Here is a 26,256-nt window from a genome sequence, read left to right as displayed (position 1 = left end):
CAGGTGTGTGGCTACAGACAGGTGTGTGGGCGTGGTCACAGACAGGTGTGTGGGCGTGGTCTCAGACAGGTGTGTGGGCGTGGTCACAGACAGGTGTGTGGGCGTGGTCTCAGACAGGTGTGTGGGCGTGGTCTCAGACAGGTGTGTGGGTGTGGTCACAGACAGGTGTGTGGGTGTGGTCACAGACAGGTGTGTGGGTGTGGTCACAGACAGGTGTGTGGTCACAGACAGGTGTGTGGGCGTGGCTACAGACAGGTGCGTGGTCACAGACAGGTGTGTGGTCACAGACAGGTGTGTGGGCGTGGTTACACAGGTGTGTGGGCGTGGCTACAGACAGGTGTGTGGGCGTGGTCTCAGACAGGTGTGTGGGCGTGGTCACAGACAGGTGTGAGGTCACAGACAGGTGTGTGGTCACAGACAGGTGCGTGGGCGTGGTCACAGACAGGTGTGTGGGCGTGGTCACAGACAGGTGTGAGGTCACAGACAGGTGTGTGGTCACAGAACAGGTGTGTGGGCGTGGTCACAGACAGGTGTATGGGCGTGGTCACAGACAGGTGTGTGGTCACAGACAGGTGTGTGGGCGTGGCTACAGACAGGTGCGTGGTCACAGACAGGTGTGTGGGCGTGGCTACAGACAGGTGTGAGGTCACAGACAGGTGTGTGGTCACAGACAGGTGTGTGGGCGTGGTCACAGACAGGTGTGTGGTCACAGACAGGTGTGTGGTCACAGACAGGTGTGTGGGCGTGGTTACACAGGTGTGTGGGCGTGGCTACAGACAGGTGTGTGGGCGTGGTCTCAGACAGGTGTGTGGGCGTGGTCACAGACAGGTGTGAGGTCACAGACAGGTGTGAGGTCACAGACAGGTGTGAGGTCACAGACAGGTGTGTGGTCACAGAACAGGTGTGTGGGCGTGGTCACAGACAGGTGTGTGGGCGTGGTCACAGACAGGTGTGTGGTCACAGACAGGTGTGTGGGCGTGGCTACAGACAGGTGCGTGGTCACAGACAGGTGTGTGGGCGTGGTCTCAGACAGGTGTGTGGGCGTGGCTACAGACAGGTGCATGGTCACAGACAGGTGTGTGGGCGTGGTCACAGACAGGTGTGTGGGCGTGGTCACAGACAGGTGTGAGGTCACAGACAGGTGTGTGGTCACAGAACAGGTGTGTGGGCGTGGTCACAGACAGGTGTGTGGGCGTGGTCACAGACAGGTGTGTGGTCACAGACAGGTGTGTGGGCGTGGCTACAGACAGGTGCGTGGTCACAGACAGGTGTGTGGGCGTGGCTACAGACAGGTGTGAGGTCACAGACAGGTGTGTGGTCACAGACAGGTGTGTGGGCGTGGTCACAGACAGGTGTGTGGTCACAGACAGGTGTGTGGTCACAGACAGGTGTGTGGGCGTGGTTACACAGGTGTGTGGGCGTGGCTACAGACAGGTGTGTGGGCGTGGTCTCAGACAGGTGTGTGGGCGTGGTCACAGACAGGTGTGAGGTCACAGACAGGTGTGTGGTCACAGAACAGGTGTGTGGGCGTGGTCACAGACAGGTGTGTGGGCGTGGTCACAGACAGGTGTGTGGGCGTGGTCACAGACAGGTGTGTGGTCACAGACAGGTGTGTGGGTGTGGCTACAGACAGGTGCGTGGTCACAGACAGGTGTGTGGTCACAGACAGGTGTGTGGGCGTGGCTACAGACAGGTGCGTGGTCACAGACAGGTGTGTGGGCGTGGCTACAGACAGGTGCGTGGTCACAGACAGGTGCGTGGTCACAGACAGGTGTGTGGTCACAGACAGGTGTGTGGTCACAGACAGGTGTGTGGGCGTGGTCACAGACAGGTGTGTGGGCGTGGTCACAGACAGGTGTGTGGTCACAGACAGGTGTGTGGGCGTGGCTACAGACAGGTGCGTGGTCACAGACAGGTGTGTGGTCACAGACAGGTGTGTGGGCGTGGCTACAGACAGGTGCGTGGCTACAGACAGGTGTGTGGTCACAGACAGGTGTGTGGTCACAGACAGGTGTGTGGTCACAGACAGGTGTGTGGGCGTGGTCACAGACAGGTGTGTGGTCACAGACAGGTGTGTGGTCACAGACAGGTGTGTGGGCGTGGTCACAGACAGGTGTGTGGTCACAGACAGGTGTGTGGTCACAGACAGGTGTGTGGGTGTGGTCACAGACAGGTGTGTGGGCGTGGTCACAGACAGGTGTGTGGTCACAGACAGGTGTGTGGGTGTGGTCACAGACAGGTGTGTGGTCACAGACAGGTGTGTGGTCACAGACAGGTGTGTGGGCGTGGCTACAGACAGGTGTGTGGTCACAGACAGGTGTGTGGTCACAGACAGGTGTGTGGTCACAGACAGGTCACAGACAGATGTGTGGTCACAGACAGATGTGTGGTCACAGACAGGTGTGAGGTCACAGACAGGTGTGTGGTCACAGACAGGTGTGAGGTCACAGACAGGTGTGTGGTCACAGACAGGTATGTGGTCACAGACAGGTGCCTGGTCACAGACAGGTGCTTAGCCCTGGTCACTCACTGCTCCCGGGTCTCGCGGTCCCTCTTGATCCTCTTGAGCTCCCGTAGTTTCCAGGACTCGTACTCCTCCTCCTCGTTCTCGGGGTCGGTGTCTAACCCGTCCAGCGCTGCCACGTTCCTGCGGTTCTCCTCAAACTCTCGCTTGGCCTCGTCCTCCACGATCTTCAGCGTGTACCTCCTGCGCTCCTCCACCAGGCGGCGCTGCTCCTGCTCCACCTGCACAGAGGGTTCCAAGGGCTTTTCAGTTTGTCCACATGTTCTACCACCTACTCATGTTTATCACTCGTGTAGATGTTTAATCAAATACATTTACTGTCGTTAGAAACTTTGACTTTTCATTAATATGCACGATGACGCTCATTAATATGCACGATGACGCTCATTAATATGCACAATGTAGCTCATTAGTATGCACGATGTCGCTCATTAATATGCACGATGTCGCTCATTAGTATGCACAATGTCGCTCATTAATATGCACGATGTCGCTCATTAATATGCACAATGACGCTCATTAATATGCACAATGTAGCTCATTAGTATGCACGATGTCGCTCATTAATATGCACGATGTCGCTCATTAGTATGCACAATGTCGCTCATTAATATGCACGATGTCGCTCATTAATATGCACGATGACGCTCATTAATATGCACGATGACGCTCATTAATATGCACAATGTCGCTCATTAATATGCACGATGTCGCTCATTAATATGCACGATGACGCTCATTAATACGCACGATGTCGCTCACTCAAAGTATCGGTATCATATTGTCCCGCAAAACATCGCGATATATCGGAAAAATCGATATATTGTCCCACTCCTTTGAAAAGAGCCGTTTTTTAGGAACAGATCCCACAGACTTGGCTCCAGAAAAGAGCCGTGAATCCCAGCACTAGCTTTGTGCTTCCTCTTTAATCCACTCTATTCCGCCCTGTCTCTGCGCTTCCGTTGTCCTGACACTTCCGGGCGAGCGTGAAGCCCACACGAGCCTCCGGAATAAGGTGAATATTGTATCACTGCTGAAGTTATTCCCACAGCTGCCAGAAGGAGGCGCCACAGCCCCGTTTCATTCACTTCAAAACATAAAATCATCATAATGACCTCTTTCTGGTGCTGCTCCTCCATCTCCCGCTCCGCCACCGTCACACGATCCTTCCTGAAACAGAGCACGAAGAGCCGAGGTCAGAGCACGAAGAGCCGAGGTTAGACAGAGCACGAAGAGCTGAGGTCAGACAGAGCACGAAGAGCCGAGGTCAGACAGAGCACGAAGAGCCGAGGTCAGACAGAGCACGAAGAGCTGAGGTCAGACAGAGCACGAAGAGCCGAGGTCAAACTGAGCACGAAGAGCAGAGGTCAGACAGAAACAGAGCACGAAGAGCCGAGGTCAAACAGAGCACGAAGAGCCGAGGTCAGACAGAGCACGAAGAGCCGAGGTCAAACTGAGCACGAAGAGCAGAGGTCAGACAGAAACAGAGCACGAAGAGCCGAGGTCAAACAGAGCACGAAGAGCCGAGGTCAGACAGAGCACGAAGAGCAGAGGTCAGACAAACAGAGCACGAAGAGCCGAGGTCAGAGCACGAAGAGCCGAGGTCAGACAAACAGAGCACGAAGAGCCGAGGTCAGACAGAGCACGAAGAGCCGAGGTCAGACAGAGCACGAAGAGCCGAGGTCAGACAAACAGAGCACGAAGAGCCGAGGTCAGACAGAGCACGAAGAGCCGAGGTCAAACAGAGCACGAAGAGCTGAGGTCAGACAAACAGAGCACGAAGAGCCGAGGTCAGACAGAGCACGAAGAGCCGAGGTCAAACAGAGCACGAAGAGCCGAGGTCAGACAGAGCACGAAGAGCCGAGGTCAAACAGAGCACGAAGAGCCGAGGTCAGACAGAGCACGAAGAGCCGAGGTCAGAGCACGAAGAGCCGAGGTCAGACAGAAACAGAGCACGAAGAGCCGAGGTCAAACTGAGCACGAAGAGCCGAGGTCAGAGCACGAAGAGCCGAGGTCAGACAGAAACAGAGCACGAAGAGCCGAGGTCAGACAGAAACAGAGCACGAAGAGCCGAGGTCAAACAGAGCACGAAGAGCCGAGGTCAAACACACAGAGCATGAAGAGCCGAGGTCAAACAGAGCACGAAGAGCCGAGGTCAAACAGAGCACGAAGAGCCGAGGTCAAACAGAGCACGAAGAGCCGAGGTCAAACAGAGCACGAAGAGCCGAGGTCAGACAGAGCACGAAGAGCCGAGGTCAGACAGAGCACGAAGAGCCGAGGTCAGACAAACAGAGCACGAAGAGCCGAGGTCAAACAGAAACAGAGCACGAAGAGCCGAGGTCAAACAGAAACAGAGCACGAAGAGCCGAGGTCAAACAGAGCACGAAGAGCCGAGGTCAAACACACAGAGCACGAAGAGCCGAGGTCAGACAGAAACAGAGCACGAAGAGCCGAGGTCAAACAGAGCACGAAGAGCCGAGGTCAAACAGAGCACGAAGAGCCGAGGTCAAGCACACAGAGCACGAAGAGCCGAGGTCAGACAGAGCACGAAGAGCCGAGGTCAAACAGAGCACGAAGAGCCGAGGTCAGACAGAGCACGAAGAGCCGAGGTCAGACAGAGCACGAAGAGCTGAGGTCAAACAGAGCACGAAGAGCTGAGGTCAAACAGAGCACGAAGAGCCGAGGTCAGAAAAACAGAGCACGAAGAGCCGAGGTCAAACAGAGCACGAAGAGCCGAGGTCAGACAAACAGAGCACGAAGAGCCGAGGTCAGACAAACAGTGCACGAAGAGCCGAGGTCAGACAAACAGAGCACGAAGAGCCGAGGTCAGACAAACAGAGCACGAAGAGCCGAGGTCAGACAGAGCACGAAGAGCCGAGGTCAAACAGAGCACGAAGAGCCGAGGTCAGACAAACAGAGCACGAAGAGCCGAGGTCAGACAAACAGTGCACGAAGAGCCGAGGTCAGACAAACAGAGCACGAAGAGCCGAGGTCAGACAAACAGAGCACGAAGAGCCGAGGTCAGACAGAGCACGAAGAGCCGAGGTCAGACAGACAGAGCACGAAGAGCCGAGGTCAGAGCACGAAGAGCCGAGGTCAGACAAACAGAGCACGAAGAGCCGAGGTCAGACAAACAGAGCACGAAGAGCTGAGGTCAGACAAACAGAGCACGAAGAGCCGAGGTCAGACAGAGCACGAAGAGCCGAGGTCAGACAGAGCACGAAGAGCCGAGGTCAGACAGAGCACGAAGAGCCGAGGTCAGACAGACAGAGCACGAAGAGCCGAGGTCAGAGCACGAAGAGCCGAGGTCAAACAGAGCACGAAGAGCCGAGGTCAAACAGAGCACGAAGAGCTGAGGTCAGACAAACAGAGCACGAAGAGCCGAGGTCAGACAGAGCACGAAGAGCTGAGGTCAGACAAACAGAGCACGAAGAGCCGAGGTCAGACAAACAGAGCACGAAGAGCCGAGGTCAGACAAACAGAGCACGAAGAGCCGAGGTCAGACACACAGAGCACGAAGAGCCGAGGTCAGACAGACAGAGCACGAAGAGCCGAGGTCAGACAGAAACAGAGCACGAAGAGCCGAGGTCAGACAAACAGAGCACGAAGAGCCGAGGTCAGACAGAAACAGCACGAAGAGCCGAGGTCAGACAGAGCACGAAGAGCCGAGGTCAGACAAACAGAGCACGAAGAGCCGAGGTCAGACAGAGCACGAAGAGCCGAGGTCAGACAAACAGAGCACGAAGAGCCGAGGTCAGACACACAGAGCACGAAGAGCCGAGGTCAGACAAACAGAGCACGAAGAGCCGAGGTCAGACACACAGAGCACGAAGAGCCGAGGTCAGACAAACAGAGCACGAAGAGCCGAGGTCAGACACACAGAGCACGAAGAGCCGAGGTCAGACAGACAGAGCACGAAGAGCCGAGGTCAGACAAACAGAGCACGAAGAGCCGAGGTCAAACAGAGCACGAAGAGCCGAGGTCAGACAGAGCACGAAGAGCCGAGGTCAGACACACAGAGCACGAAGAGCCGAGGTCAGACAAACAGAGCACGAAGAGCCGAGGTCAGACACACAGAGCACGAAGAGCCGAGGTCAAACAGAGCACGAAGAGCCGAGGTCAGACAGAAACAGAGCACGAAGAGCCGAGGTCAGAGCACGAAGAGCCGAGGTCAGACAAACAGAGCACGAAGAGCTGAGGTCAGACAAACAGAGCACGAAGAGCTGAGGTCAGACAAACTGAGCACGAAGAGCCGAGGTCAGAGCACGAAGAGCCGAGGTCAGACACACAGAGCACGAAGAGCCGAGGTCAGACAAACAGAGCACGAAGAGCCGAGGTCAAACAGAGCACGAAGAGCCGAGGTCAGACAGAGCACGAAGAGCCGAGGTCAGACAGAGCACGAAGAGCTGAGGTCAGACAGAGCACGAAGAGCCGAGGTCAGACAAACAGAGCACGAAGAGCCGAGGTCAAACAGAGCACGAAGAGCCGAGGTCAGACAGAAACAGAGCACGAAGAGCCGAGGTCAGACAGAAACAGAGCACGAAGAGCCGAGGTCACACACAGAAACCCGCAGATGATGAAGCTCTATATGTTAGCAGGGCAGGGCGATATGACCAAAAATGTATTTCACGGTATGAAAATGAACTATATCGATATATTTGGTATATTTGGCGATATAATTTAGGCGATGCTACAACTCTCCGGAGTCCATCCAAGACGCAAATCCTGAGACCTTTCCTCGCAAATATGGGCGACAAAAGCAGCAAACTTCCTTCATATCAATAGATTGTTGAAGCGCTGCCCCTGAAGCTCCACAGTCATGTTTCTGCTGCTCTGACTCTGAGCAGCATCTCCGTGTGGTTCTGACATGAGCTGCACAAACGATCTCATCTACCGCGGTATCAAAGTTACACCGGTGTCCAAACTCTATACCGGTGTTACCGTGGACCATGTGTCAGTACAAACAGATGAGGGCGAGTGCATCTCTACATCTCTACATGCGTGTGCTGCCTGTTACGGGTGCGTCAGTGACTCACTTCCTGATAAAGACGGGCTTCAGCCGCGGCTCTGCTTCGTCCTCCGAGTCTGTATATTCTTCGTATTCAGACTCAGACTCTGACTTGTCGGATTTTCCCTCCTCCTCCACCTCCATCACTTCCTGTTCCTGCTCGTCTTTCCTGTCCTGCGCTCGCTGTCGCATCATCGTCCTGCGCCGCTCGATCTCCTGCAACCACATCGGAGCGTCAGGTCCCAGCGGTGAGGGGATGTATATTCAGTGGTGGATACAGTATATTCAGTGGTGGACACAGTATATTCAGTGGTGGATACAGTATATTCAGTGGTGGATACAGTATATTCAGTGGTGGATACAGTATATTCAGTGGTGGATACAGTATATTCAGTGGTGGACACACAGTACCTCTTCATCCAGCTCCTCCTCCTCCTCCTCTTCCTCGCTGCTCTCCTCTCGCTCTCGGACTCTGGGTCTGGTGTGGATGATCTCCTCCTCTGACTCCTCACTGCTCTCCTCCTCCATCACCTCCGGCTCCACGATGGCCCGGTGACGCTCATACCTGCGAGGACCAGGAGACGCGTCAGGGTCGTTGTGGTCAGTGTGTGGTCAGTGTGTGGTCAGCGTGAGGTCAGCGTGAGGTCATACCTGTCCTCTCGGTCCTCATTGCTCCGGTTCAGCAGCCTCTTTAGCCTCGGGTCGTTGTGGTCAGTGTGTGGTCAGTGTGTGGTCAGTGTGTGGTCAGTGTGTGGTCAGTGTGTGGTCAGTGTGTGGTCAGTGTGTGGTCAGCGTGAGGTCAGTGTGTGGTCAGCATGAGGTCAGCGTGAGGTCATACCTGTCCTCTCGGTCCTCATTGCTCCGGTTCAGCAGCCTCTTTAGCCTCGGGTCGTTGTGGTCAGCGTGTGGTCAGTGTGTGGTCAGCGTGAGGTCAGCGTGAGGTCATACCTGTCCTCTCGGTCCTCATTGCTCCGGTTCAGCAGCCTCTTTAGCCTCGGGTCGTTGTGGTCAGTGTGAGGTCAGCGTGTGGTCAGCGTGTGGTCAGTGTGAGGTCAGCGTGAGGTCAGTGTGTGGTCAGCGTGAGGTCAGTGTGTGGTCAGTGTGTGGTCAGTGTGAGGTCAGCGTGAGGTCATACCTGTCCTCTCGGTCCTCATTGCTCCGGTTCAGCAGCCTCTTTAGCCTCGGGTCTGACACCTCCGTCTCCTCAGCCTCCGCCTCTGGCTCCGCCTCTCGGTTCTTCTTCACAAACTGGAAGTCCTGCTCCTCTTCGTCAGACGACTCCATGGGGGCGTAGTCCGGGCGCTTCCCCGAGATGTAGCGCTTCACCTTCACCTTCTCCATGGACAGCTCTCCTGCGGGGGGGGGGAGGGGGGGGCACATGGCGTCACACAGGCACATTATTAGACTTCATACATTCAAACACTAATCACTGATCATCACAAAACTGTTCGGCCAGTCCGGTGAAGTAGAGGAGAGTGAGCAGCTAGGTTAGCTACTGTTAATAACATATGAGCTTTACATTTCTATTGGAAACGGTTAAGGCTATTCATCATTTTCAGGCGTAAAATGATCCATATTTAAGCATCTTTGTCTGGATTAGTAAAGTCAAACATAAAAGTTTGAGTTGGGGGGGCCCAGGTGTGAGCGACTCCACCGCAGCTGTTTCCATAAACAGTTGAGCTGGTTGAGCTAGCTAGCTTTAGCTTCAGGTTAAACCTTGTAAAAGGTAAATAACTGGTGCCCACGAGTGGCGCATATCGGTGTTTCCTTCCAGGGAAAAGTGTTTCCGGGTTAGTCCTGTTGTGTTGTGATTCTGTGCTGATGTTGTGTCGTTGAGCCTGACTGAGATCCTCGTAATAGCTGCGGAGAATGACTCGCTCTGAGACCAGCCTTCAGTGACCGGCTAATAACCCACACAAAATAGTCCCGTAGTCTGGCAGATTTAGTGACTTTAGTCAATGAAAAACACATTTATTATAAATGTTAGGTTTGTGGGACCCTGGTATAAGCGGATTAAACAACGAGGAGCCGCGTTAGACGTTAGAATGCAGGAGGAACAACACTGTGTCGGTGTTAGAACCGACTAATGCAGCTCCAAGTGGTTTAGTCCTTACTTATCATCTACACCCTCGCTCTTCATCTACTTCTACAGCTAGGTTAGCTACTGTTAATAACATACGAGCTTCACATTTCTATTGGAAACGGTTCAGGCTCTTCATCATTTTCAGACGTACATAAAACGATCCTGCATTGAACCCCTTAACTCCCGCCTGAACCGAGCACATTTTCTCCAGCTCGGCTTTACCCCAATCCAAAAGCTTCTGGAAAAAAGGTGCGAAAATAGAGACAGAACTGAGATGAAAACAAGGATGAAGATGTGACCAAAACGTGACGAAAAAACGACACAAAAAAACCGACAAAAAATGACCAAAAAAACGACAAAAAACAAAAAAACAACAAAAAACGAAAAATATAAATAAATAAATAAAAATAAAAAAAAGAAAAAAAACGAAAAAAACAACAAAAAAACAACAAAAAATGAGAAAAAACGACAAAAAAACAACAAAAAACGAAGAAAAAAAACGACGAAAAAACAACAAAAAACGACAAAAAACAAAAAAAATAAATAAATAAATAAATAAAACGAAAAAAAACGAAAAAAAATGACAACAAAACAACAAAAAAACAACTAAACAAATAAGAAAAATAAAAAATAAAACAATAAACGACAAAAAAAGGAAAAAAACAACAAAAAAACAACAAAAAACAACAAAAAAACAACAAAAAACAACAACAAAAACGACAAAAAAATGACAAAAAAACAACAAAAAACAACAAAAAACAACAAAAAAAAACAACAAAAACGACAAAAACCGACAAAAAATGACAAAAAATGACAAAAAAACACAAAAAAATACACAAAAAAAAGAAAAAAAAATGAAAAAAAAATAAAAATAAAAATGGAAAAATAAACAGTCAAAAAAAACGACACAAAAACATGTAAAAGGTAAATAACTGGTGCCCACGAGTGCCGCATATGGGTGTTTCCTTCCAGGGAAAAGTGTTTCCGGGTTAGTCCTGTTGTGTTGTGATTCTGTGCTGATGTTGTGTCGTTGAGCCTGACTGAGATCCTCGTAATAGCTGCGGAGAATGACTCGCTCTGAGACCAGCCTTCAGTGACCGGCTAATAACCCACACAAAATAGTCCCGTAGTCTGGCAGATTTAGTGACTTTAGTCAATGAAAAACACATTTATTATAAATGTTAGGTTTGTGGGACCCTGGTATAAGCGGATTAAACAACGAGGAGCCGCGTTAGACGTTATAATGCAGGAGGAACAACACTGTGTCGGGCGTTAGAACCGACTAACGCGGCTCCGAGGTGTTTAATCTTTACTTATTATCTGTATCACAACATCACTAAAGTCTTCATCTGAATCACAGCAACACATTTTCTGCAAACTTCCAAAAACCATGAACAGAGCTATAAAAGTTCAGTTATAGTAAAACATTCACCAACTTTATTGACACACATAATCTCTATATTTCTATACTTTATATCTGTTGTGAAGGTTGAAGTGTTTTAAAGCAGAGTCGCTGCCAGATACAGGGACCATGAACCGGGAAGAGGAGCATATGTGCTGCGCCAATCCCCCCTCGCCCCCACCCTCGCGTGATTCATGCCACTGTTGATTGACAGCTGCACATTTAATTATAAAAAGTAAGATTCTGCACAAGCCAAACTTTATAAAGTGATAAATCCATGTTGTCGTCCCCACAGCTCAGTCACATGTCAGTGTTAAAGAGGAAACTCAGGAAACAGATTAAATGCTTTTGTTTCCATTTAGTAGAAACTTAAGCCACATGGATCATTTGCTGCTGTCGCTTTAAGAAACAGCTGCTGAAATAAAATAAGACTAAAGGGAAATGTGTGGATCATTGTTGTTGACACTGTACACTAGGGGGCGCCATGCACTTTTGTTTGGCCTGCTCCACCAGTAACTTTAAAGAACAGCAGCTGTTGGTGATGTCACTGTCCTTTCCCCTGTTTAAGGACGGTCGGATTGTTTAAAACAGCTCTGAAGCTCTAGTTCACTGACTGCACAGATCTAACAGTCGACCCCATGAAAGGTCAAAGGTCAGTTGCTAGTGTTAGCGCTTAAAGTTCGATGGTTTCGAACGCAGCCTGTGGTTTTCAGCTGATTTTAACTGGTTATTTATTTATCGTCGTAACTTTTCTCTTTCCCACATAAACATAAACATCCTCCTCCTTCCAAGCCTCGCACTCGGACCCTTTAATAAAAAGTCTTAATGGATAAACTGCAGTAAGTGTATGGTGTTCGCCGCTAGCTCCCGTTAGCATTAGCCGTTAGCTCCTCCGGCTAAAGCTACAGTGTGTTTACCTTTCTCGTTCCTCACGGGCACCGCTCCCGCCGTGCTCTGGATGGCGGGAAGCTTCATGTTCAGCGCGTCCATCCCCGACATGTCTGCGGCTTCAGCTCCTCTGGAGAAACTTCACAAACAGAAACACACAGACCAGAACAGAAGCTTCTCCCGCAGAGAAACGTCCAGGAACTGCTCACTGAGCTCAGGGACCGGAAACCGCGCGCTCCGGGCAGAAACAAGTCACACGTTCGTTCCGCCCACAGGAGGAGCAGCGGATGTTCCCTTTCTCCAGTTCAGCTTTGTGGCATATCGGGGACAGGAAGTGAATCGGAGCTACGGTGTTTAGCGCATGCGCAGGCTTCGCATGTTTACGGCAGCTCTTTGATACTTTATTGATCTCACAGATGGAGAAAGTGTTAATTAGGCAATGTGTAAATTATGTCGGCTATATTTATGTAAAACACATTGAAATAAATAATTGTAATAATGATAGAAATGATAATAACGATTATGAAAGATTTGACAAAGCAACAGAACAACAAGTTGTAAATTGTGTATATTTATAGAAAATACAAATAAACAAAATAATGATGATTTTGATGATGATATAAATTATAATAATTATAAACGATCAGATTTAACTAAACAAAAACACAACAATTGACTATTTACAAAATGTACAATCTATGACAATATTTATAGGCCTATATATACACATAAGGCAGCAAATATAAGATTTAAATAGGTTAGTTCCTCATAAAGCCATTCTTTTCAGCGAAAAACGCGAAAGAAAACCTCCTCATGGGTAGTTTGCATCTATATGACTGGAATAAGCGGAAAAACAATGAAAATTATAAGTAGATATGGTTTAAACACATCAATTGTACCGATCATAAAAATATTAATACATTTTAAAGCCGGTCGAACTTCGCGCCTGTAAGACGCATGCGCAGAAGTACTAAATATATTGTGCTGAGTTAAAACAAACTTCTTTCAAAACATTAAAATGATGTTATACAAAGCATTATGTCTGTGTCAAGCTATTTTTTTATTCGACTCCAACATATTAATCACTGTTTTCTAACTGTCCCCGATATGCCTGCCACAAGCTTCACCCAAATCTAAAAGGTTACAGCCTATACGCCAGTGCAATTTGAAAGCTAAGCCCCTCAAATGTAGTCTGAGCTTTTCCAGTGTTTTGATTGTCCTGTGGTCGTCCTTTCCGGTTGTGGTTTCCTCGTTTTTGACATGTTCAGTTACACAAAAAAGCAACAATAATGTGACTAAAGCGTGAGAAGAAAAGCAGTGAAAATGTGATCCTTTGTTTAGACACAAAAACAAGTAAAACGTGACAAACAAAAGCTGTTATGCAGGGCTTAGCTTTCAAATGAGGCCTATGGGCTGTAAACGCTTCAGTCGAGAAGCTTTTAGATTTGGGTAAAACTGAAGGAAAAGTGCTGGGTTGAGTCGGGGGTTAAACTCTGAAGTCAATTAACTTACAGCAAGAGACAGGAAATCAACAGCACCTTAATAAAACATTACGACGATTAATTATGATAATTGTTGCATTTTCTTTAGTTTTCTCCGTTTCCCAAATTTAAAAATCTGGGCAAACTGGCAGCCTCTCTTCAGTCAGTCTGCCCCAGTGCAGCTGTGGCTACAGTAGTGTCTTACCCCCACAGAGTATGAAGTGAATGATGACGACAGTGCAGCGCTTTGAGAAACTTGGAAACACAGGCTTGTAAAGCGCAATACAAGTGTAAGGATTATTATTATTGTTACACTTTCCTTTGTTTTCCACTGTGATAAAGCAATTCCCTTAAAAACATGAAGTCCTGCTGAAACACTCGGGTTTGAACTTTGTTTTAATGACATTGTTTACTGGTTTATTATGTTTGCATTTGATGAATAAAATAATAATAATGAAAAACTAGAGACAGAAAAAACGCTTGTATTTATTTAGACGAGTCCAGAGTCAGACACGAAAACATGAACTTTGGCTGATTCTGTGTCGGCTCCGTCAGCGCCTCAGTCCTGCAGGAGCCTCGGACGACAGGGTCAGGGGTCAGGGTCAGTCAGGGTCAGAGTCAGGGGTCAGGGGTCAGAGTCAGGGTCAGTCAGGGTCAGGGTCAGGGTCAGGGGTCAGAGTCAGGGTCAGTCAGGGTCAGGGTCAGGGTCAGGGGTCAGAGTCAGGGTCAGTCAGGGTCAGGGGTCAGAGTCAGGGGTCAGGGTCAGTCAGGGTCAGGGTCAGGGGTCAGGGTCAGGGGTCAGGGTCAGTCAGGGTCAGGGTCAGTCAGGGTCAGAGTCAGGGGTCAGGGTCAGGGGTCAGGGTCAGTCAGGGTCAGTCAGGGTCAGAGTCAGGGGTCAGGGTCAGGGGTCAGGGTCAGTCAGGGTCAGTCAGGGTCAGAGTCAGGGTCAGTCAGGGTCAGGGTCAGGGGTCAGAGTCAGGGGTCAGGGTCAGGGGTCAGGGTCAGTCAGGGTCAGTCAGGGTCAGAGTCAGGGTCAGTCAGGGTCAGTCAGGGTCAGAGTCAGGGTCAGTCAGGGTCAGGGTCAGGGTCAGGGGTCAGAGTCAGGGTCAGTCAGGGTCAGGGGTCAGAGTCAGGGGTCAGGGTCAGTCAGGGTCAGTCAGGGTCAGGGGTCAGGGTCAGGGGTCAGGGTCAGTCAGGGTCAGGGTCAGTCAGGGTCAGGGGTCAGAGTCAGGGGTCAGGGTCAGTCAGGGTCAGGGTCAGTCAGGGTCAGGGGTCAGAGTCAGGGGTCAGAGTCAGGGTCAGTCAGGGTCAGGGTCAGGGGTCAGGGGTCAGAGTCAGGGTCAGTCAGGGTCAGGGTCAGAGTCAGGGGTCAGAGTCAGGGTCAGTCAGGGTCAGGGGTCAGAGTCAGGGGTCAGGGTCAGTCAGGGTCAGAGTCAGGGGTCAGGGTCAGGGGTCAGGGTCAGGGGTCAGGGTCAGGGGTCAGAGTCAGGGTCAGTCAGGGTCAGTCAGGGTCAGGGTCAGGGGTCAGGGGTCAGAGTCAGGGTCAGTCAGGGTCAGGGTCAGAGTCAGGGGTCAGAGTCAGGGTCAGTCAGGGTCAGGGTCAGGGGTCAGGGGTCAGAGTCAGGGTCAGTCAGGGTCAGAGTCAGGGGTCAGAGTCAGGGTCAGTCAGGGTCAGGGTCAGGGGTCAGGGGTCAGAGTCAGGGTCAGTCAGGGTCAGGGTCAGAGTCAGGGGTCAGAGTCAGGGTCAGTCAGGGTCAGAGTCAGGGGTCAGAGTCAGGGTCAGTCAGGGTCAGGGTCAGGGGTCAGGGGTCAGAGTCAGGGTCAGTCAGGGTCAGGGTCAGAGTCAGGGGTCAGAGTCAGGGTCAGTCAGGGTCAGGGGTCAGAGTCAGGGGTCAGGGTCAGGGGTCAGGGTCAGGGGTCAGAGTCAGGGTCAGTCAGGGTCAGGGGTCAGGGGTCAGAGTCAGGGTCAGAGTCAGGGGTCAGGGTCAGGGGTCAGGGTCAGGGGTCAGGGTCAGTCAGGGTCAGAGTCAGGGGTCAGGGTCAGGGGTCAGAGTCAGGGTCAGTCAGGGTCAGGGTCAGGGTCAGGGGTCAGAGTCAGGGTCAGTCAGGGTCAGTCAGGGTCAGGGTCAGGGGTCAGAGTCAGGGGTCAGGGTCAGGGGTCAGAGTCAGGGTCAGTCAGGGTCAGTCAGGGTCAGGGGTCAGGGGTCAGAGTCAGGGTCAGTCAGGGTCAGTCAGGGTCAGGGGTCAGGGTCAGTCAGGGTCAGTCAGGGTCAGGGTCAGGGGTCAGAGTCAGGGTCAGTCAGGGTCAGTCAGGGTCAGGGTCAGGGGTCAGAGTCAGGGTCAGTCAGGGTCAGTCAGGGTCAGGGGTCAGGGGTCAGAGTCAGGGTCAGTCAGGGTCAGGGGTCAGAGTCAGGGGTCAGAGTCAGGGTCAGTCAGGGTCAGGGGTCAGGGTCAGTCAGGGTCAGAGTCAGGGGTCAGGGTCAGGGGTCAGAGTCAGGGTCAGTCAGGGTCAGGGTCAGGGTCAGGGGTCAGAGTCAGGGTCAGTCAGGGTCAGTCAGGGTCAGGGGTCAGAGTCAGGGTCAGTCAGGGTCAGGGGTCAGGGTCAGTCAGGGTCAGGGTCAGTCAGGGTCAGAGTCAGGGGTCAGAGTCAGGGTCAGTCAGGGTCAGGGTCAGGGGTCAGGGGTCAGAGTCAGGGTCAGTCAGGGTCAGGGTCAGAGTCAGGGGTCAGAGTCAGGGTCAGTCAGGGTCAGGGGTCAGAGTCAGGGGTCAGGGTCAGGGGTCAGGGTCAGTCAGGGTCAGAGTCAGGGGTCAGGGTCAGGGGTCAGAGTCAGGGTCAGTCAGGGTCAGGGTCAGGGTCAGTCAGGGTCAGGGGTCAGAGTCAGGGTCAGTCAGGGTCAGGGTCAGGGGTCAGAGTCAGGGTCAGGGTCAGAGTCAGGGTCAGTCAGGGTCAGGGGTTCTGGGTCAGGTTCTGGGTCAAGGGTTCTGGGTCAGGGGTTCTGGGTCAGGTTCTGGGTCAGGGGCTCTGGGTCAGGGGCTCTGGGTCAGGTTCTGGGTCAGGGGTTCTGGGTCAGGGGTTCTGGGTCAGGGGTTCTGGGTCAGGTTCTGGGTCAGGTTCTGGGTCAGGGGTTCTGGGTCAGGGGTTCTGGGTCAGGGGTTCTGGGTCAGGGGTTCTGGGTCAGGGGTTCTGGGTCAGGGGTTCTGGGTCAGGGGTTCTGGGTCAGGGGTTCTGGGTCAGGTTCTGGGTCAGGGGTTCTGGGTCAGGGGTTCTGGGTCAGGGGTTCTGGGTCAGGGGTTCTGGGTCAGGGGTTCTGGGTCAGGTTCTGGGTCAGGTTCTGGGTCAGGTTCTGGGTCAGGGGTTCTGGGTCAGGGGTTCTGGGTCAGGTTCTGGGTCAGGTTCTGGGTCAGGTTCTGGGTCAGGTTCTGGGTCAGGGGTTCTGGGTCAGGGGTTCTGGGTCAGGTTCTGGGTCAGGGGTTCTGGGTCAGGTTCTGGGTCAGGGGTTCTGGGTCAGGTTCTGGGTCAGGTTCTGGGTCAGGTTCTGGGTCAGGGGTTCTGGGTCAGGGGTTCTGGGTCAGGTTCTGGGTCAGGTTCTGGGTCAGGTTCTGGGTCAGGGGTTCTGGGTCAGGTTCTGGGTCAGGGGTTCTGGGTCAGGGGTTCTGGGTCAGGTTCTGGGTCAGGTTCTGGGTCAGGTTCTGGGTCAGGTTCTGGGTCAGGGGTTCTGGGTCAGGGGTTTTGGGTCAGGTTCTGGGTCAGGGGTTCTGGGTCAGGGGTTCTGGGTCAGGTTCTGGGTCAGGGGTTTTGGGTCAGGTTCTGGGTCAGGGGTTCTGGGTCAGGGGTTCTGGGTCAGGTTCTGGGTCAGGTCCACTCCTCGTTTGGTGAAGAGCTGGTCCAGACTCTGCTCCAGGACGGGGCTGGTTCCTCTCAGTCCCTGAACCACCTCAGCCGCCCAAACGAAATACTCCTGAACTCTGAGCTCCGACCAGCCTGGAATACACAACACAAATACTGCAGTACTACTGTACACACCACTACTGCAGTACTACTGTACACACCACTACTGCAGTACTGCTGTACACACCACTACTGCAGTACTACTGTACACACCAATACTGCAGTACTGCTGTGCACACCAATACTGCAGTACTACTGTACACACCACTACTGCAGTACTACTGTACACACCACTACTGCAGTCCTGCTGTGCACACCAATACTGCAGTACTACTGTACACACCACTACTGCAGTACTACTGTACACACCACTACTGCAGTCCTGCTGTACACACCACTACTGCAGTACTACTGTACACACCACTACTGCAGTACTACTGTACACACCACTACTGCAGTACTGCTGTACACACCACTACTGCAGTACTGCTGTACACACCACTACTGCAGTACACGAGTAATACAGCAGTAACACACATATATCTCGGGGGTTTCTGATCATGACCCTTTGACCCGATTAACACAATGAATCGTCAGAACCTCTGGACCTGTGGGTTTTCTCCAGTTCTACTTGACCCAAATCTAAAGACTTGAAAAATACGTGGCAAAAAAAAGACATTTAAGCAACAAAAACAAAACAGAAGTGAGGCTCAAAATGGCAACGAAAAAGCAAACGGAAAAATGACGAAAAAGAGACGACAACACATGAACAAAAATCTTAAATGACTTTTGTCGGACTTAGCTTTCAAATGAGGCATTACTGTGGCCTCGAGGCTGAGCTCCAGTCGAGGAGCGGCATTCACAACGTCCAGACTGTGTTTCAGACTGGACTTCCCGGTTCATGTGATGTTTATTATTCAGTCGTTTCTAATGTAAATGATGTTCAGTTCAGTTTTCAAAGCAGTGAACTTAAACTGAAGTCTAGTCTAACCCTAGGAATGGGCAATAACCAAAAGTTACATTGCGATATATTTAGTTTGAATATTGATATACGATATATATCCCAACATTGATATTCTCAGTCATTTATGTATAAAGAGAAAACAAAATAAAGTGCTCAGTTTCAGATATGGATATGATTTAATTCCAGATCTCATTTAAAAATATATTGATGTATCTTAAATATCGATATATCACCAGCCCTATCGAAGCCACGGTCGTTATGTTTGGAATCATTTACTAAACTATATTATTATATGGCTCTTCACAACGTAAGTAGAAGCTCCGTTGATTTGAATGGGATTTCCCAACGTTCTACCGGTCATTATTTTCTGATAAAGGACCTCTGAAAAAAATAATGACCGCTGCCCATGGCAACGGAGTTCGTGCTTTCATATCACTCCACGCGTACGTAGTAGCGACACTGTCTCTGTCCCCGTCACTGAGAGAGAAGTCGGGGAATTGCTCGTGAAGTTAGCGTGAGTCTGACTTTCAATTTACCCAAAGATTCACCACCATTCCTCCAACTGCGCCTTCAACTAAGCAGCTAGGCTAGCTGCTAGCCTTGCTGCTTCTAGCCTAGCCAAACGCTGCAGCGCAACGCGCAAACTTTTGGGAACTATTTGTCGCGGATGTCATTAAATAAACCTTTCGGCCTTCATAAAAGCGTACGAAGTTTATGTTGTGTGTGTTCAGTTGGCAAATGGCCGTATAATAAGCGGGATAATGTATAGAACGCTGGTCATTATCGGGAAAATAAGTACCTTCAGGGCGAAACAAGACCCCTCCGCTTCGCGTCGGGGTCCGGTTCGCCCTGTCGGTGCTTATTTTCCCGATAATGACCAGCGTTCTATACATTATCCCTTACTTAACCTCCAGCTCAGACCTGAAAACTGACTTTTCTGTCGTGCTTTCATAGTTTCCTTGTCCTGTTTTGGTCACTTTGTTTTGCTCTTTCGTGGTTTTCCTGCTCGTTTTTTGTTGCTTTAGTCATGTGTTATTGTCACTTTTTTTGTTGTGTTTTTGTCGCCCTTTTGGCAGTGTTTTGCTTTAGGATTTGGGTAAAGCCAAACTGGAGTAAATGTGCTCGGTTCAGGTTCAGAGGTTAAAGCAGTGGGATAATTGTGTTTCTTAAAGATGTTTTCGGTTTTCCTCATGAGCCTCTGTGGGTCATGCGTCTGGCCTCACTCATCCAGCAGGGGGCAGCACTGAGCCATGTTATGTCCCTGTTACTTAGATCTGTGTGTTTAAAACCTTCCAAATGTGTTTGAGTGGAGTCTGTAAAGTGTGGAGTTTTATGGAGCGACTCAAGTGCCGATGTTGTTAATGAATGAGTTCCTTTGTCTGCTGGCTCAGGTTCCGTGGCCCGTCGGTGGAGGATGTTTAGTCCTTACCCTGTGGCGTGCTGGTGTTCAGGTCTCTCAGGTTGTATAACTTGTCTGCGAGCTTCACCAGTTTGGCCTGGGGGCTGCAGTGGCGAGCGTGCTCCACCTGAAGGCGCTTCCTCTGGGCTTTGGGCAGAGTCTTGTCGTCGGTGACTTCGGCCACGATCCTGGAGACGACCGTCCCAAAGAGAGACTCCAGCTCCTGCAGAGACGTGTCTGTGTCCTCCACCGTGTCGTGGAGCAGCGCCGCCTGGTTCACAGTCACATTTATCTGTCAGATGCAGCTCAACACACAGTCAACAAAGCAGAGAAATGCACTCGGATGAGACTAACTGATCTAAATAATTATAGTATAGGAACAACAATCTTCATTCAGCCACACTGACACACTCAATAATAGAGAGGAGCGAAACATGACGCACAAATGACTTCTAGTGCACTTGTTCTGTGCTCGGAGCCAGACCTCCTGCTCCTTTACCCCCGGCTCACATTAAATCCGGTTAAGGTCCGGTACGCGAACTTAGAAAGTTTGCGGAAGCAATGTTGCAGACTCACACTGCTGCGCAAAGTCCTGTTTCGGCTCCCGAGGCCGTCCGGCGGCAACGGAAAGAATCCACAGAAGTGTGTTTTTGCCGGAGGCCGGAGCCCCAGCGGATCGAGCTGACAGAAAAACACGAGCCAAGCAGGAAGTCAGGTCTCGTGAGGAAAGAAGAGCCGGTGTATTTCAAAATAAAATCGTTCTGCTCGCTCCTTATCTGGTCTGGTTTACCACCTGTACACGCGCGTAATGTCGTAAATGTAAACATGTCTCCGTTACCAGTGACACGGGGGCAGGAGTGAGTTAAAGCTTCACTGGGGAGAGTCGTTGTTCTGGCAAATACGGCTTTTGTTACAAAAACTACGTATATACGGGGCTGATCATCACGTAAACTCGCTCCAGTGGGAAACCCGCACTTCTGTTCTGGTGAACGCCGTTTCTGTGCCTGGAGCAGCGTCTGGGTCTGAGCCGGCAGAGCCAGTGTCAGCCGGACTCACTGGGAGTGGTAGTTTGGGGCAAACCCGGACCGGATCAGGACCGAACCCGGACCGGACCCAGATCGTAGTTAATGTGAGCCCGGGGTTAGTCTCTTTGTGTGTGCCATAAACTCCTGTAAAACGACTCACCTGTAACTGACTCACCTGTAACTGACTCACCTGTAACTGACTCACCTGTAGGACACTGACTCACCTGTAACTGACTCACCTGTAGGACACTGACTCACCTGTAGGACACTGACTCACCTGTAACTGACTCACCTGTAGGACACTGACTCACCTGTAGGACACTGACTCACCTGTAACTGACTCACCTGTAGGACACTGACTCACCTGTAGGACACTGACTCACCTGTAACTGACTCACCTGTAACAGACTCACCTGTAACTGACTCACCTGTAGGACACTGACTCACCTGTAACTGACTCACCTGTAACTGACTCACCTGTAGGACACTGACTCACCTGTAACTGACTCACCTGTAGGACACTGACCCACCTGTAACTGACTCACCTGTAACTGACTCACCTGTAACTGACTCACCTGTAACTGACTCACCTGTAGGACACTGACTCACCTGTAACTGACTCACCTGTAACTGACTCACCTGTAACTGACTCACCTGTAACTGACTCACCTGTAACTGACTCACCTGTAACTGACTCACCTGTAACTGTCTCACCTGTAACTGACTCACCTGTAACTGACTCACCTGTAACTGACTCACCTGTCACTGACTCACCTGTAGGACACTGACTCACCTGTAACTGACTCACCTGTAGGACACTGACTCACCTGTAACTGACTCACCTGTAGGACACTGACTCACCTGTAACTGACTCACCTGTAACTGACTCACCTGTAACTGACTCACCTGTAACTGACTCACCTGTAACTGACTCACCTGTAACTGACTCACCTGTAACTGTCTCACCTGTAACTGACTCACCTGTAACTGACTCACCTGTAACTGACTCACCTGTAACTGACTCACCTGTAGGACACTGACTCACCTGTAACTGACTCACCTGTAGGACACTGACTCACCTGTAACTGACTCACCTGTAGGACACTGACTCACCTGTAACTGACTCACCTGTAACTGAGTCACCTGTAACTGACTCACCTGTAACTGACTCACCTGTAACTGACTCACCTGTAGGACACTGACTCACCTGTAACTGACTCACCTGTAACTGACTCACCTGTAGGACACTGACTCACCTGTAACTGACTCACCTGTAACTGACTCACCTGTAACTGACTCACCTGTAACTGACTCACCTGTAACTGACTCACCTGTAGGACACTGACTCACCTGTAGGACACTGACTCACCTGTAACTGACTCACCTGTAGGACACTGACCCACCTGTAACTGACTCACCTGTAACTGACTCACCTGTAGGACACTGACTCACCTGTAACTGACTCACCTGTAACTGACTCACCTGTAGGACACTGACTCACCTGTAGGACACTGACTCACCTGTAACTGTCTCACCTGTAGGACACTGACTCACCTGTAACTGACTCACCTGTAACTGACTCACCTGTAGGACACTGACTCACCTGTAACTGACTCACCTGTAACTGACTCACCTGTAGGACACTGACTCACCTGTAGGACACTGACCCACCTGTAACTGACTCACCTGTAACTGACTCACCTGTAGGACACTGACTCACCTGTAGGACACTGACTCACCTGTAACTGACTCACCTGTAGGACACTGACTCACCTGTAACTGACTCACCTGTAGGACACTGACTCACCTGTAACTGACTCACCTGTAGGACACTGACCCACCTGTAACTGACTCACCTGTAGGACACTGACTCACCTGTAACTGACTCACCTGTAACTGACTCACCTGTAACTGACTCACCTGTAACTGACTCACCTGTAACTGAGTCACCTGTAACTGACTCACCTGTAACTGACTCACCTGTAGGACACTGACTCACCTGTAACTGACTCACCTGTAACTGACTCACCTGTAACTGACTCACCTGTAGGACACTGACTCACCTGTAACTGACTCACCTGTAACTGACTCACCTGTAACTGACTCACCTGTAACTGAGTCACCTGTAACTGACTCACCTGTAACTGACTCACCTGTAACTGACTCACCTGTAACTGACTCACCTGTAACTGACTCACCTGTAGGACACTGACTCACCTGTAACTGACTCACCTGTAGGACACTGACTCACCTGTAACTGACTCACCTGTAACTGACTCACCTGTAGGACACTGACTCACCTGTAACTGACTCACCTGTAGGACACTGACTCACCTGTAACTGACTCACCTGTAACTGACTCACCTGTAACTGACTCACCTGTAACTGACTCACCTGTAGGACACTGACTCACCTGTAGGACACTGACTCACCTGTAACTGACTCACCTGTAGGACACTGACCCACCTGTAACTGACTCACCTGTAACTGACTCACCTGTAGGACACTGACTCACCTGTAACTGACTCACCTGTAACTGACTCACCTGTAGGACACTGACCCACCTGTAACTGACTCACCTGTAACTGACTCACCTGTAGGACACTGACTCACCTGTAGGACACTGACTCACCTGTAACTGACTCACCTGTAGGACACTGACTCACCTGTAACTGACTCACCTGTAGGACACTGACTCACCTGTAACTGACTCACCTGTAGGACACTGACCCACCTGTAACTGACTCACCTGTAGGACACTGACTCACCTGTAACTGACTCACCTGTAACTGACTCACCTGTAACTGACTCACCTGTAACTGAGTCACCTGTAACTGACTCACCTGTAACTGACTCACCTGTAGGACACTGACTCACCTGTAACTGACTCACCTGTAACTGACTCACCTGTAACTGACTCACCTGTAGGACACTGACTCACCTGTAACTGACTCACCTGTAACTGACTCACCTGTAACTGACTCACCTGTAACTGAGTCACCTGTAACTGACTCACCTGTAACTGACTCACCTGTAACTGAGTCACCTGTAACTGACTCACCTGTAACTGACTCACCTGTAACTGAGTCACCTGTAACTGACTCACCTGTAACTGACTCACCTGTAGGACACTGACTCACCTGTAGGACACTGACTCACCTGTAGGACACTGACTCACCTGTAACTGACTCACCTGTAACTGACTCACCTGTAACTGACTCACCTGTAACTGACTCACCTGTAACTGACTCACCTGTAACTGACTCACCTGTAACTGACTCACCTGTAACTGACTCACCTGTAACTGACTCACCTGTAACTGTCTCACCTGTAACTGACTCACCTGTAACTGACTCACCTGTAGGACACTGACTCACCTGTAGGACACTGACTCACCTGTAGGACACTGACTCACCTGTAACTGACTCACCTGTAACTGACTCACCTGTAACTGACTCACCTGTAACTGACTCACCTGTAACTGACTCACCTGTAACTGACTCACCTGTAACTGACTCACCTGTAACTGACTCACCTGTAACTGACTCACCTGTAACTGACTCACCTGTAACTGACTCACCTGTAACTGACTCACCTGTAACTGACTCACCTGTAACTGACTCACCTGTAACTGACTCACCTGTAACTGACTCACCTGTAACTGACTCACCTGTAACTGACTCACCTGTAACTGACTCACCTGTAACTGAGTCACCTGTAACTGACTCACCTGTAACTGACTCACCTGTAACTGACTCACCTGTAACTGAGTCACCTGTAGGACACTGACTCACCTGTAACTGACTCACCTGTAACTGACTCACCTGTAACTGACTCACCTGTAACTGACTCACCTGTAACTGACTCACCTGTAACTGACTCACCTGTAGGACACTGACTCACCTGTAACTGACTCACCTGTAACTGACTCACCTGTAACTGACTCACCTGTAACTGACTCACCTGTAACTGACTCACCTGTAACTGACTCACCTGTAACTGACTCACCTGTAACTGACTCACCTGTAACTGACTCACCTGTAGGACACTGACTCACCTGTAACTGACTCACCTGTAACTGACTCACCTGTAACTGACTCACCTGTAAATGACTCACCTGTAACTGACTCACCTGTAACTGACTCACCTGTAACTGACTCACCTGTAACTGACTCACCTGTAACTGACTCACCTGTAGGACACTGACTCACCTGTAACTGACTCACCTGTAGGACACTGACTCACCTGTAGGACACTGACTCACCTGTAACTGACTCACCTGTAACTGACTCACCTGTAACTGACTCACCTGTAACTGACTCACCTGTAACTGACTCACCTGTAACTGACTCACCTGTAGGACACTGACTCACCTGTAACTGACTCACCTGTAGGACACTGACTCACCTGTAACTGACTCACCTGTAACTGACTCACCTGTAACTGACTCACCTGTAACTGACTCACCTGTAGGACACTGACTCACCTGTAACTGACTCACCTGTAACTGACTCACCTGTAGGACACTGACTCACCTGTAACTGACTCACCTGTAACTGACTCACCTGTAACTGACTCACCTGTAACTGACTCACCTGTAACTGACTCACCTGTAACTGACTCACCTGTAACTGACTCACCTGTAGGACACTGACTCACCTGTAACTGACTCACCTGTAGGACACTGACTCACCTGTAACTGACTCACCTGTAACTGACTCACCTGTAGGACACTGACTCACCTGTAACTGACTCACCTGTAGGACACTGACTCACCTGTAACTGACTCACCTGTAACTGACTCACCTGTAACTGACTCACCTGTAGGACACTGACTCACCTGTAGGACACTGAGGTCTGTGACTCCCGCCTCGTGACTCAGGATCCGTGCGACTCCTGAACAGAAACGTTTCATAAACAGTTTAGTCGTTTAGTTGAGTTCCTGATGATCTTTGTTTCTTCTGCTGCTCATGACTTTTTAAATGTATTTCATAAAGATCCCACGGTTTCCTTTTTTTTACAGACTCTAAAGTCACAGCTGTGGGAGAAAAACACTTCAGTCGCCATCGAACCTCCTAAATCTTAAAGCTTCTTGACCTGAGACCTACAGCCTGAAGGCCACAGTGACGCCTCATTTGAAACCTAAGACCGAAGCTCTTTCTGCGTTTTTGTGACGTTTTTATGACGTTTCATCACGGTTACATTACACAAAAAAATAAATGCGACCAAAACTCTACAAAAGCAACAAGAACATGAAAAAAACACAACAAAAATGCAACAAAATGAGATATAGAGTGGTTGATGTCGTACCTATAGGGTGGTTGATGTCGTATCTATAGGGTGGTTGATGTCGTATCTATAGAGTGGTTGATGTCGTATCTATAGAGTGGTTGATGTCGTATCGATAGAGTGGTTGATGTCGTACCTATAGAGTGGTTGATGTCGTATCTATAGAGTGGTTGATGTCGTACCTATAGGGTGGTTGATGTCGTACCTATAGAGTGGTTGATGTCGTACCTATAGAGTGGTTGATGTCGTATCTATAGGGTGGTTGATGTCGTATCTATAGGGTGGTTGATGTCGTATCTATAGA

The 26,256-nt window shown here is 50.4% G+C and overlaps 2 protein-coding genes across 2 annotated transcripts in view; both read right to left on the bottom strand.

The window, feature by feature from the left end:
* Positions 1-2,526: 2,526 nt before the first annotated feature.
* mfap1 (microfibril associated protein 1) lies at positions 2,527-12,107 on the bottom strand (the record flags this gene model as incomplete). The annotated part of the gene is made up of 6 exons (XM_079555891.1): positions 11,935-12,107; positions 8,668-8,884; positions 7,944-8,097; positions 7,561-7,748; positions 3,640-3,694; positions 2,527-2,745 (listed from the first exon to the last, which is right to left on the bottom strand). Exons 1-6 carry the CDS (start codon positions 12,014-12,016, stop codon positions 2,527-2,529), a joined length of 915 nt encoding a protein of 304 aa, XP_079412017.1. The 5' UTR covers positions 12,017-12,107.
* Positions 12,108-13,942: 1,835 nt separating this feature from the next.
* The window catches only part of hddc3 (HD domain containing 3), a 23,090-nt gene continuing 10,776 nt past the window's right edge, over positions 13,943-26,256 (bottom strand). The window contains exons 3-8 of the mRNA XM_079555887.1: positions 25,504-25,559; positions 19,669-19,909; positions 17,232-17,368; positions 14,782-14,802; positions 14,664-14,688; positions 13,943-13,973 (exon numbers count right to left, since the gene is read on the bottom strand). Coding sequence (XP_079412013.1) covers positions 14,791-14,802; positions 17,232-17,368; positions 19,669-19,909; positions 25,504-25,559 — 446 coding nt within the window. The 3' untranslated portion in view covers positions 13,943-13,973; positions 14,664-14,688; positions 14,782-14,790. The remainder of the gene's footprint in view (positions 13,974-14,663; positions 14,689-14,781; positions 14,803-17,231; positions 17,369-19,668; positions 19,910-25,503; positions 25,560-26,256) is intronic.

The sequence above is a fragment of the Gobius niger genome, assembly GCF_951799975.1.
Source record: "Gobius niger genome assembly, chromosome: 4".
Lineage (NCBI taxonomy): Eukaryota > Metazoa > Chordata > Actinopteri > Gobiiformes > Gobiidae > Gobius > Gobius niger.
Note: the sequence above shows the minus strand (reverse complement) of the source record. Positions and strands in the feature narration are given on the sequence as shown.